The following is a 13,335-nucleotide window of genomic DNA, read 5'->3' on the forward strand; positions in this document are numbered from 1 at the left end:
TGCACAGGACTGTCTGAAGTGTTTGCCCATTCTGGGTGACCATTACAGCTGGGAGGGGAACAGTGGGGTGGAATTAAGTGGTGTTTTAACAGCCTCCAGGGAAGGATGACAACTGCAGCAGCCACAGATAGGTGGCCCAGTGCTCAACCTCTTTATAGGAAGAGGGTTTTCAGTAGGAGGGAGAGAAAGCCACCACTGACCAGCGTGGCTGTGGAGTGTCACCAGTCACACCCGCCAAGTGGATACAAAGATGCCATTGTTTTATTTTGATTGTTTCCAAAAATCAAAACATTTTCAAACACAACTAAGGTACAAAATACAGCATAAAATGAGAATTTATACTTTTTTTTTTTCCACATAGAAAGCAAAAATATATTCAGAATGAATTCCAGAACACTTTGCCGAGCCAATTGATAGCTGACATCCTGCTTGTGAGAGCTTCTCAGCCCCGGGGAGAGGTCACTGTATTTTTGGGAGATGTATGAATACAGCAGTGTACATAGGAAACCAGAATCTTCCGCATCAGGACTCACAGTTACTAAGTCTGCATATTGTGCTGCCTAGAAATACCTTATAATGCCCTCCAGCTACCTGTGCCCCTTTAGGACCAAAATATTTCTGCTGCAAGGGACAGTATCTGTTCCTTTTCTGGGGTCTTTTCTTGGAAAGGGGACTCGATTTTCACAGAGGAATCTTGTCAGTATTTCAGACTAGTCCATCATCCAGCTCCTTAGGACACAAAGAAGTTGAAAAAGCCAACTAAAGAGCTACTTAGAAGAGTTGTTTCATCATTCCATTTATAAATACTATGATCAACAACAGTGAGGTTATCTGAGAACGGCTGCTTTGACGTAGCCTAAAACCGTTCTAGTACCTGCAGTGAAAGTGAGAACAGTGTCCTGTTCTCCATACCTGTAACTGAAAGGACCAGTCTTGCTATGAAGAGACAGGCACAATGAACCCTTGAGCTGAAAACTTCCCTTGCAAAACCTATTTAAAAGCCACATGTGAACTGAACTTCAATGCTGGCTTCCCCTCCCATCTACCCCCACACATCGTTTCCTTCAGCAGCAGCACACCCTGCTATTCCATAAGCTATTTTACCCTTAAGATTGCAAAAATCACTAGTTTAACAGTCAACAGTGCTCTTCTATTTGTCATCAAGCCTTGTTTTCTCTCCTAAAATGCAACCGCTAAGCTGAACCGCCCAGGTTAATGTCCTTACCAGGAGACCCTGGTAAACAGCTCCTGCTGGAGATGTTCAGTTCAATCACTCCTCCAACAAATAGCTGAGCAGCTTTCTCAAGGGAGACAACAGTGCAAGGAATCAACATTATGTTAGCAAGTTGGTAGGGCTCACGCTTTCTAGAATTCTTTATCACCTCGTGAAACAGGTTCATCTAGTTTACTAATAGAGGACAAAACGCCTCCTCTGAGCAGCACTAAGCATGTTCATGGCACAGAGGTCATGGCACTGAGAGGTGAAAACGGGGCCTTCCTCTCTCCTCACCGTCACGCTGAGGAGTTTGAACACACAGTTTACATTCCCGGCTGCTTATGCACTGTGCTTTGCACTTGATATAACCGTTAACACACAGGGTTGAGAACTGGGGCTATGGCAGCACAGCCAAATTCCACCTTTCCTCCCTACACATCTCAGCTGTGGTCTGAGACAGCAGAGGGAAGGGGCTGTACTGGAGGGTCCAGCACCCCCGTTCATCCACTGTTCAGCCAACTGGGACTCTGAGAGGCTGACTGAAGGGACAATAAGAAGCAAGGACTACAGATCAGATGATCAACTGCTCTCATCTTGCATGTACTGAGTGCAAAGGGGGGTTCTGTAATTCTGAAGACACTTTCACCAGTAACCTGCAATTCAGATATGTATTTGGGGCATATACATCTGAAAGTTGGTTAACAACAGAAAGGAGCTTTTCTTATGGAACCTGCAGGACAACTTGGCTCCCTTCTTGGAAATTCAGGAGGGGCAACTTTGGGGAAAGAATGCTGAATAAAGAGTTCCTTTGGCACAGAATCTAACATTGTCTCTTCAGGAATATCTTCCCCTCTTCCTTCTTGAAATCTGATTAGCAATACATGATTCTCCCTTGTTCCCCTCAAAAGCAGAACTGGGACATGTCCAAAAACCTTCTCCCTTTTCTTACCTAGAGGGGGTTACAACTACTTTCAGGGTTTTCTTTTTGCCGTCTAGTTGGGGGAAGGAAAGACCTCCCCTCGTTAAACAAAATGGGGTTACAGGCCTCTGAGCAGCAAAATAACAGTGATTTTTTTATGCCACTTTCCACCTTGATAAGCAATGCTATAACCAGCAATGGAACTCCTTATGCACAAGACAGTTTTGATGAAGGTGAAAAAGGGGGATCCACTTTTTCAGTTATAGCTAGAACCCAGCAGCACACTGAATCATACAGCTGTATCTGCTCACAGTACTTCCAATTTTAAAACATTGCTGACATTACAGACAGCAACAGTTCTACTGCAGCTCACTGAAGCATCAGCAAAATGCAGGTTCCTTGGGTTAGTTCCAAATCTAGGAAGTTAGAATAAGCCTAGGCAACATTCCTTGAAGAAACAGGACTTTATCTATTATATTACTGGTGCCACTGTAAATCAAATTCAAAACATCTGTGCCTTTAATAGGAAGGGGGCATGTACGTGTAAAATGCTGGCAGTTTCTGTTGAATCCATAGAGAATCAGTTCTGGACTTAACATGTTATGTCCCAAGAAGTGTTGCTATTCCTGTTACCACTCTTTTTTCTTCTCATCCATGGAGACTCCGCCGGGGCCCAGTGCAACGACGAGGAGAAGCCCTCCGATTACAGACATGGTCTGGAAGAAATCGTATTTGAGGAAGTCGTGCATGGGCTTGTAGGCTGGGACGGTCCAGAAGGCATTGAAGTAGATGTTGATGCCAAACAGCCAGATGACGAGAGTCAAGGCAGCCAGCTTAGTCTTGAAGCCAATTGCCACCAAGATAATCAGGGCCGTGCCCACTATGTTCTGCAGAATCTGCAAGGAAAAACCCACAGGTCTTAATATAGATAACACAAACACCAGAACAGAGCACAGATAAGTTCAGCAGAACAAGTTGTTGTAGCACAGATTATTAAATAACTTTTCTAAATATTAGTTCTAGTAGAAAATAGACTGACATGATAAGCATTGAGTAAGTCCTGCAGCCAGTCTGGGAGTTGGTGCTATACTCCAGTTTCTTAACTCATACTTTTATACTCAGGTACTTACAGAAAAGAAGTTCATATCAAAATGTAGCAGTGTCATGAACATGAGGACCAGCAGCACCCGGCCGCCCAGCTGCATATACTGCTTAGGAGAGCTTTCCCGCATGGTAGGGACACCAGCAAACATGCTCTTTCCTTCTGAGCGCGACTCAGCCAAAAGCAGCAGCAAGCCTCCCCCAAGGGCAAGGTTCCTACAGAAACACAGAAATGGGGACAAAAAGCGGTTTATTATAGTTTGCACTGATCTATTGATTTAAAGTCTTTTCTCACTGGATCAACTCAGAATCTGCATGCAGGGGTGACCAACTCTGCACCTCGTGATGTGTGTCTGCATTACTTTCACAGCTGAAACAGCAGCACTGTGCACAAAAATGATTTACACAAGCCTGTGTAGACACACAGCCTGCAAGAGCAGTCCAGCACCCACAGCTCCAGCACGGTTTGCTCAGCGTCTGTTACAGCACAAATTCAGTTGTGTTGAAGTTATTCTGTACCTCAGATTTAGCCGTATACGCCAAAGTAGTTCAGAGGTTGCTTTGAGAAAACAGAACAGCAGTACTGCTAAAAGAAGTTACACATTTACAGGGTTGTAGTAAGCCCAGAGTATAGTTCTTGTGCTGCCCCCTGCCCTCTCCTCAGAGGAGAGGGGTGAAAAGGTAACAGCCAGCCATCACTTGGGATTTGGCAAGAAACCTCGTGTTTAAGAACCCTGTCATCTACTTACAGAAGGTATTAGAGGTTTAAAAATCCCAGAAACCACTCTAAGATCTACATGCTTTTGTTTTCTCGGAAAACAGTTTCAGTCATGCATAAGCACAGTGGCTATTTTAGCCATTTAGGAAATAATGGCAGCTCACAGATCCAGTCTAGAGAGTTGTTTGTGAGCTCTCAGCAAGGAGGTTGGTAGCAAAAGCACTTAGATCCTAGTGGGTTAGGGTTAGTTTTTCCCTTCTATGGTATTGAGCCTGCTGTCTATGGTTTAACACAGACTGCACTGATTTTTTTTAAGTGCTGTCATTTCTTGTTTAATGTAAATGCATCATTTGTAAAATCTTCCTAGTAAATACTACGTACAAAGACAATTTCCTCTGTCAGCGAGTGACAGTGACACACAACAGTTTTCATTCTGGTTTGATAAAAAGAACTTCAAGAAGTAGACATACCTCATCAAGAACTTCAGGTCCCATAGAATGCTGTATGCAATAGTCTAGGCAAAGAAGAAAACAGGTTGAAACACCATATAAATTACACTGAAGTTCTGAATTTATGTTAATCTCAAGCCTGTACTATCCATTGCAGAATTCAATTATATATTATACCAAAGGAAACTAGGTAATATCAGTGTGGCCCAGTGAGTCATTGTAAAACAGGGAGCAGAAGCCAGAATTTCATTTGTGCTTTAGCCCTCACAAAAACTTATCGGTTTGGAACAGGAAGGATCCTCGGTGATGGAGACAGCCCTTCATACATACGAGTGTGTGCTGAAGGCAAAAGCAACTGCAAGTTCCGCATTTGGCACTTTACTGACACACAGGTAAATTGCACGTTACTTCTGTTAAATTGGTCAAGGTCAAGTATTGAATCAATGTCTCCAGCTGACTAATTGCAATTACAGCCAAGGATCTATTGGGCACAGCAGAAGAACAGAAGCAGCAAAATAGTTCAATGCCATTGAGGACTGGCACTAGGCCAGGCTGAAGAAAAATTCCAGGGTTGTGAGCTGTATTTAACTATGTTGGTAGCACTGGGGCTGAGAGAGAAGATTTGAAAGATATGATTTAGAAGGGCTGAAGACTTAAGCCTCCTACCTGTAATGCTATAATTCCAAACAGTCCAAAGCAGGCATACTGCACAAAGTTCCTACTCAGCACCAGGATACAGCCACCTGAGTTGGGGAAATTGAAGACAGTTACACTTGGGGCTTGCACAGGAAGAGATGCTGCAGAACACCAACTCATTTTGAACTAAGCAGACTCCAATTTCTTTCAACTGTGCCATGGAAAACATCAGGCAGGAAATTTTAATGGCACATTGGCACAAATAGGTTTGAAAACCAGGAAGTTTTACTGCATTTTAAAATATTTTAGAACCCCAGAAGTATCTTTTGTTTTACAAAGGGTAAGCACATGCTGAATGCAGCCCCCAACACACAGCACTGCACAGCAGCTCTTTGTGTTCAAGCATTTAAAAGTTTCTTTTGAGCTTCTTTTATGAGATAACTGTTAGGGCAGACATGCTGCACTCCTTTTCCTACAGAGTTTTTGTTTTATATCCTTCCTCAAGTTTTCTGTCTCAAAGCACTAACAGCGTTTGCCACTTCCACATGAGGACTGGTAACTGTAATACATTAGGACAACACTGTACACAAAAATGAGGGTAAAAAGATCTAAAACCCAGGCACAAGACAAGAAATTGGCAGAGCAATCAAGAACAGTAGATCAGGGACATAACAGAAAAGAATTTTACTTCTCTCCATTTCCAATAGCCTAAGTCCACCTAGCACACATACAGCAGCTCTGCTTCTGGGCTTATTGTAATTACTGGGCTTTGAAAATCTGACACAAGCACCTCCCTCAGGCTTCAGTGTATCAACTGCAGGATAAGACTTTGCCATTGAGATCAATAACCATAAAATCAGCAGGCTGGGAAAGTCTTAACACTGCCCAGTTTAAGAAAACATGAGTATTTCATTTAGAGAATTCAGGGGGTGTGGTACGTGTTTATAGATATATATACAGACCTGAAAACAGAGTGTCCTAATGGATTCTTGGCATCTCAAACTCAGAGGTAGTGTGTCCCCAGAAATTCTCTAACACTACTTCCAGGAAAGGCTGAAGTGGATCAGTTTAGAGTTCTTTTCATTCAGCCCACGTAGTACTATCTGTTCTAAGATGTCAATGGCTATTAAGAAATCAGTGAGGCATCCCGTGCTTACATGAGCCAGGGTGGAAAACACTGGAGCGCTCTGGCGTCCACCTTAACGGCCTTAGCGCCACTTACTCAGCTGTCCGAAGAGATTTATGAACACAAAGATGGAGGCCAGGAAATAGCCACAGTTCCACGTGCCGTCAATGTAATCCCTCTGTTCGCTCCACTGGAACCACATGCGGATGCCATCCTCCAGGAAGGTGCTGATGAGGCACAGGCGGGCCACATGCGGGAGGTACTGCTTCGTCACCCGCAGGAACTGCGGGCAGACAGCATCGTTAGCAGGGACGGGAGGGGCGGAAGGGGATATTCACGGTATAACAGATCCGCACACCCTGCAGACTGAAGTCAGCAGTCCTCATGCACACAGGGTCATCAACATTGGGAGAGAAACACTGACTTGGGATTTGGATCTAATGAAAATCTTCTCCACTCCAGTGTGAGAACATTTAGGAGCGGCAAGGGAAACCTGTTGTCGTGCTGCACCCAAACAGCATTTTGGATACGGACAGAGAAAAGCAGAATCCAGGAGCACCCCTCTGTGTAAGAACTGCGTTTTGATGGAGCTCTTACTAGATGAAGGCTGACCTTGGGTTTAGTTTGTCTATCTCAGGGTTTCATGTTACAGCTCAACTACCAGATAGCCAGGAGCTGAAAGGGCAGTTTTGCTCCCACCCACACGCTCAGGCACTCAACACCATGTAACAAACCAATTCAGGGAGTCAGGCTGACAGGAGATTAATTCTGTACAAATTAAAAAACATTAATAAGCTTTGTGCCAAGCTAGTTCCCTCTAACAGCTCAGAAAACCAACAGTGCAAAGCAACTGTACTTGGGTAACAGAATTTTAGAGCAGCCTAGCTGTTGCATGACTTTGCACCCTCTATGCAAGTACAGAGTTTCTACTTCCATTATAAATGCCTATTTTCTTTCTGCAGAGGATGTTATTTTTATATACAATTCTGTGCAGTTAAAAGGAAATTACATCATCATGCAACAGATGCGGAGCCTTAGTTCTTGGGAATGCAAGATGTGTCTGGTCCCATATACCCCTTCATCCTCCAAACCCATTGGTTAGTTTGCTCTACAATCACAATAATTATAAAGGAAGAAATACAGAATTGCCAAACAGCATGTAGACCAGATTGAGGTGCACGGGAAAACTTAAATGCTTGTCATAATCCAGAGGCATTAACTGTCACTCAGTTTCTTGAACAACACTGGTTATTACTTAATGGAGACTTCCCTAGGATCTGCTTTGTCACCCTGGCACCTGGCTGGCCTCTTTCACGCACGGGTTCAGCTTAGCCAGGTCTCTAAAAAGACATTTGGAGTCCCTGTATGTTGCTGTTTGAGCAAGTGCAAGCTGGGAAGAAATAAATATAATCTAAAACTAAGTACAGGATTATCCAGCAGGTTTCCACCTTCAGGTGACAGGAGCAGTTTGGACATGCTGCTACTTGTGACAGTAAATGCCCTTCATGCAGAACTGCCAGATCCCATGTTAGAACTCGGAGGAGCCACTTAAACCCCCACTATCCCACACAAAGCCCAAGTGCTGTAAGGCTCATTGATTCACCCAGTTTATGCAATATTAGCATATTTCCAGCATGAAAGGGGTGGGGGGACCCACAAAAAAGGCACACAACCCTTTTCTTTTATAATCTGGTATTTACATTGACTTGAGGTTAGACAATATGGCTTCTTTCTGGGCAGAATATTTTCTTTCCAAGTTCTGGCAGTGTTGCATGCTCTCAGTGTAAATGGGAGTGCGGAGAGACTAAAGCCATTCCTGAAAGTTTATTCTTGCCATAGTGATTAGTAAATAGTAAAGGCTGCTCCAAATCCCATGCTAATGACAAGCCTTGCTTGCTGTCTAACTGAACATTGCCACAAGAAAAAAAATCCAGTAAATGCACTTAACAGTTAATTAAACAGTTAATATCGGAACAAACTACACTAGTTGTACTGCATGCATAGAGTCTAAGGGTCAAGATTCAAGCTAATCAAGTGCATTTGAAGTGCAGCTGTACTCTGACTCGGGGCTGCCACTTCAGGCTTTTTTAAGCCATGTTAACAGTTGGATGAATGAGTCAGAAGAAATGTTGTGATCTTTGTCACTGAGACACACATCTTGGTTTACAGCTTCCTTCTCTCCTGGATTTCACTGTGTGTTTGGCCAAACCTTTTGAGGACTAATATTAAGGATGTTTTGGAAATAGTACAAAGCCAGAAGTATTTTGTAATTAATTCTGCCTTGTCAAGATGCAGAACAGGCAACTTTGGTCTAGAAGGAAATGAAAGAGGACAAGTGTTGGGCATCTGCAGGAAAAGGAAAAAAACATGGCTGTGGAAAGGCTGGAAAAAGAAGCAAACACGACAGATCTGCCCCCAGGCCTCATCTTTGTTGTTCTGAAGTGGGTCATGTGAGCTCATCTCTTCTTCCCCTTACCCAAAACCAAACAGCTGCCGACAGTCCAGCTGAAGGAGCCAAGAAGTCATCTCACTTCTACCTGTTCTCCCAGCATATAGAGGGAATTTAATGCTACCTATTGAACACGAGTGTGCACATCCAATCAGCTTACGACAAGTCAGAGAGACCAAAGGCAGCTGCAGCACTAAGCAACCTTATCATGACACACATCTTCGGACATCGGTAACGCGTGGAGCTGCATTTAGTCAACCACGCACAAGCTGAAACCCCTGTACATAGCAAGCTGGAAGTAAAAAAGCTTCAGAAACAGACTGTATGAACAAAATTCCAAGCCAAAGGAACAACTAGATCCAAAGAGAAAGGAAGAACATAGTTACATGATAACCACAAGAACATAACAGACATGAAGTGACTTTGTGATTAGAGGATTAGAGCATGAATCACCTAATTTAACTAACAGAGTAACTTATAAGAAGCAGGAGATGTCTAGAAGTGGGACTGAACTAACGGTGCCAGACACCCTGGTTTTATCCCTACACATCACGAGCAACATGTGGCTCAAATGCTGCACCCTGAGACCACTTCCTATTTCCTTTGTGATCCACACAGATACAAGTAGCACATACAGGAAACGTGGTACTGCAGTTAATAAACGTGTCCTACTAAGACACAGGACTCGAAACACACACTCCACTAAGCACAATACACATAAGCCCAAACAAAACTGCTGAGATTGATGGAGGGGGCAGCATTAAACACATGACATCAAGTAACTGGGTGGTTTATTCAGCTATGAGCTCTGCATCAGCTGTTCTTAGCACATACTGCATCCCTGCAAAACACTGGGAGAAAAGACAACAAAATGCTGAAGTAAAACTATTTTAAAGTAGAACAGCTGGCTCTGGGTTGGCAGCCAAGTTACTAATGTAAACCAGAGGGGCTTTGTGTTGCCACTTCCCCCCTCTAACAGGATTAGAAAGGCAGAGAGATTTAAATGCTCCTCTTAAGTTTAACAAGCGAAGATGCACAAGAAGATCCAGATATCCCTGTATCAAATCTCTGCTCAAACCCCGTTTTTCAAAAGGAGGGTTGAAATACTCAAACCCTGCCTCTTACCACGCTTTCTAAACTATATCCCACCTCAAACAGTTTCAAATCTGATAAAAATCCAGTCCATTTTGTCAGAAGTGTTTATACCACAGCATAATTACAGGTATTTTAAGACCAATACACAGCTAGGAGTTGGGAATGTTTGCTGTCACCTAGGTATATTCTGTCCAAACACAGAAGCCTTTTTTTCCTGTGTGTACACGTGTCTGGTTTTGCATCATGGAAGTTATGAACACAGTGATGAACCGCAGCCTGCTAATCTACACAGAAAACCTTCTTGTGGGCTGCACAGCATTATTAGCCTGGAGCTTCTGATAACGGCGTATTCCAGATATCTGGCTTGTATTCGTTTAAAGGATTGCTTTGTTCTGGCAGGACAGAGACATCCAGCAGCCCGGGACACCAGTGATCTTGTCTGGAATAGGATGCTCAATCCTACGGCACAAAGAAAATCACTTCTTTCCACCAACCTGTATAAAGCTACTTAGGAGATCCCACCTAAAAATCACAAGGAGAGCAACACCAATCACAACGGGCTCATTCAATGTCTACAAGTCACAAAAACTGGAAACAGAGGCTTTCCTGCTTGTTTCAAAAGGTGAGAAGATTGCTCACAGTGTTCTAGTGGGTCAGAGAGATCTTAATCAGGTTTTTAATTACAGGGAATTTCTAATTTTGTCTTCTAAAGTGTACTTTATGCCAGTGCCTTTTTCCAAAAAGGCTGTTTATTAATCAAATCTTTAAAATGGGAATTATTAGTCATGTATTGCATTTTGCTATCACTTTTTATGGGAAGATTCTTTCCAGCCTAACTAGAATAGAATAGGCTATTTGGCTTCTAACGATAAAGGATACGTGCACTGATATGACTAAGTTACAGGGAACACTTCCAAATTCAGTTTTTTAAATTTAAAACACACACACAACCCCACCAACAGACTAACAATGAAATGTTCTCTTTCCTTTCTGTTTTCTGCAAAATAGGATACCAAGACATTAGAATTAGCTGAAAATCGTGCATCAGCATTTATTTGGGGAAATTAAATAAAATCCCCAGAGTCTGGTTCTCCCTTATAGTCCTTTCACTATAATACAATGACTCAATAGTTTCCCTGCATTTTTGTCCATATTTTTTTTCAGAATGGCAGAAATACTAGGCACCCACATTCCTAAAGTTTATTACAGACACTGGGAAGGTTGCACAAGATCTGCTCCCTCTTATGGGGATTTCAGAGGAGAGACAACCAGTTCCGTATCCCCAAACAATCAGTACAGGCCCCAGATACAGCTATTTTCAGTACAACAATGTCAGCAGTACGTGGTGACTGCAGTGTAATATTTTAACAATCACTAAAAGAAGGGCTTAACTTCTGAGTATGTAGATTATTTAATAACATTGGGCTGATGTTACGTGGCTTAAAAAACCAAGCCGTACAGCCTGTAGTTGGGCATCATTCTGAACCAAGATCCTTATTTCTTCGCTACAAAAATGAAGACTTAGGTCTTGAACACTAGTCCAGGGAGTGGAGAAATCAAGGTCAGAAAGGAAAATGCCTTCAGCTCCCAAACAGCCATTGTCCAGCTTCACTTTTTCCGCCTCCAGCAAGGGGAGTTTCAATATAATTTCAGTCCAAATGTTCCAAGTACTTTTTTTTTTTTTTTTTTTTTAAATCCAAGACTAACAGTTTTCATAACACCAAGTGTTAACTTCACAATATATATCAAAGGTTACTGTTTAGTAAATCCCTCCACTCCTGCACTGGTGTGACACAGTTTTAGCAGCACACCCAGTACTGAAAGTGTCTGATTGAGCTACAAGGCAGCTATTTGGAGCCAGAATTATCAATGGAGTTACTTGGAAAGCCATAAAAATGGTTTTGCAATCTGATGGGTAAGTGTATGCAAACACCCCAAACTCTGCAGGTAAATGAAAGACTCATCTTTAAATAGAATGTGGCCCAGCACAAATAAAGCTGTGCCATTTAAAACTCATCTCAGGAGAAAGCAAACTGCATTTTAGCTGAACAAAAGAGCTTTCAGTAGTATGAAAAAAGGGGTGGTAAGGACATCTAGAAATAGTCACACAGGGATAAATAGAGAGGTGTTATAAAAAGGTCGGGACAAGTGCTGTAAGTTTTGGTGAGTGATTTGAACACTATAGCAATAGTTCACTTTCTCCTCAAAAAGGAGTGAGAGGAGAAGGTAAACAGATGATGACAAAGGTGACCCAGACACCCCTTAAACTGAATGCTCCACATGCCATAAGAGGCTCTGTCTCCACAATGAGTCTTCCATCTGGGGGTGGAGAGGAAGGGCAGAACAGGTTTTCCCAGTAAAACTCAGTTAAAGACACAGAAGTAGCACAGCCCCCTCAGAGCTGTGACCTGGTATCGTGCACCACACAATTCTCACTGCTTCAATAATCACAGTTGTAGAACCAGGCAGAATCAGATTTTCCATAGAACTTGCTAAATATGATAGGATGCCACCTCTTATTTTCAATTAGATGAATCACCATGACAGTGAAGGTCTTGCTAACACCACCACCAGCAGATCAACTACTTACACTGGAAACATTCCTGCTCTCACATACAGTAAGAGATCACAAACTTCTGTTTAACAGAGAAATCTGTGAGGGTCTCCACTGAAATAAATGCAAGAAGGATTACAAGACAACATCAGCTTGGAGTCATTTTGCTTGGAAAAGACCTTTAAGATCATCAAGTCCAACCAAAGGGAAGCCTGTCCATTTTCCTTCTGCCCCAAATCTAAGCACAGTACTATGGTGCTGCCAAGCCTGAGTTTCCAGACGTGGCTCAGAAGTTGTTAGATTTTTTGCTTTCCTGACACCACCACCCCACCCCACTTTCCTACACCTTCCTGCCCTATTTACCAGCCTAGACGGCTTACAGGAAAACCAGAGCAGCTCAGCCTCCTGCTCTCTTCCCGTTTATTCAGCCCCACGGAGAAGCCCCATTCCCGGGAGAACTCGCCTCCCCGGGTGGCCGAGCAGCCGCAGATCTGCCCGGGGACAGGAGCACCCGCTCCCGCAGCGACCCGGCCGCAGAGCCGGCCCGACCCCGACGGGGAGCCGGACCCCCAGCCCCGCACAGGGATCCCCACTGGAGGGACAGGCCCCACCACCCCAGCAAGGCCTGACTGGGCCCCTCAAGGCAGCGGCCTCACCGCCCCTCCCCACGGGGCGCCCCCTCACACCGGCCCGAGGGAGCGGCCCAGCGCACAAAGGCCGCCCGGCCAGAGAAGGGCAGGGAGACGGGTACCCACCTGGTCCGCGAAGTCCTCTGCCCTGCTCATGATGTCGTTCTGGCCCATGGCGGCGGGAAGGGGAAGGTGCTGCCAGCTGCTGCGCGCCTGGGGCCCCGGCTCGCTGGCTCAGGCGGCCGCGGGAAGGGCGGGCGGGAGAGAGCGCCGGGCCGCTCGGTGCTGCTGCCACGTAGGCCAGGCCTTAAAGGCGCCGCGCGGGCGGCAGCGCCGGCGCGGGCGGGGCGGGGCGGTGGCCGCGGGAGGGCGGGGAGGCCCCGCCCACCGGCGCTGCGCGCTTAAAGGGGCCGCAGCCCGCACTAGGGAAACGCCCCCGAGGA

The 13,335-nt window shown here is 44.5% G+C and overlaps 1 protein-coding gene across 1 annotated transcript; it reads right to left on the reverse strand.

Moving 5' to 3' along the window:
• Nucleotides 1-239: 239 nt before the first annotated feature.
• SURF4 (surfeit 4) lies at nucleotides 240-13,187 on the reverse strand. The gene is made up of 6 exons (XM_082067598.1): nucleotides 13,019-13,187; nucleotides 6,262-6,448; nucleotides 5,070-5,146; nucleotides 4,425-4,468; nucleotides 3,266-3,452; nucleotides 240-3,031 (listed from the first exon to the last, which is right to left on the reverse strand). The coding sequence occupies exons 1-6, from the start codon at nucleotides 13,064-13,066 to the stop codon at nucleotides 2,765-2,767; spliced, it is 810 nt and encodes a 269-aa protein (XP_081923724.1). The 5' UTR covers nucleotides 13,067-13,187; the 3' UTR covers nucleotides 240-2,764.
• Between the last annotated feature and the right edge of the window lie 148 nt (nucleotides 13,188-13,335).

The sequence above is a fragment of the Streptopelia decaocto genome, assembly GCF_964273445.1.
Source record: "Streptopelia decaocto genome assembly, chromosome: 17".
Classification (NCBI taxonomy): domain Eukaryota; kingdom Metazoa; phylum Chordata; class Aves; order Columbiformes; family Columbidae; genus Streptopelia; species Streptopelia decaocto.

Coding starts and splice junctions, on each gene's coding strand:
- SURF4 (XM_082067598.1), bottom strand. CDS start 13,066: ATGGGCCAGAACGACATCATGAGCAGGGCAGAGGACTTCGCGGACCAG. Junction 6,449..13,018: donor CAGAGGACTTCGCGGACCAG/GTGGGTACCCGT, acceptor GTCTGCCCGCAG/TTCCTGCGGGTGACGAAGCA. Junction 3,453..4,424: donor GACCTGAAGTTCTTGATGAG/GTATGTCTACTT, acceptor GTGTTTCTGTAG/GAACCTTGCCCTTGGGGGAG.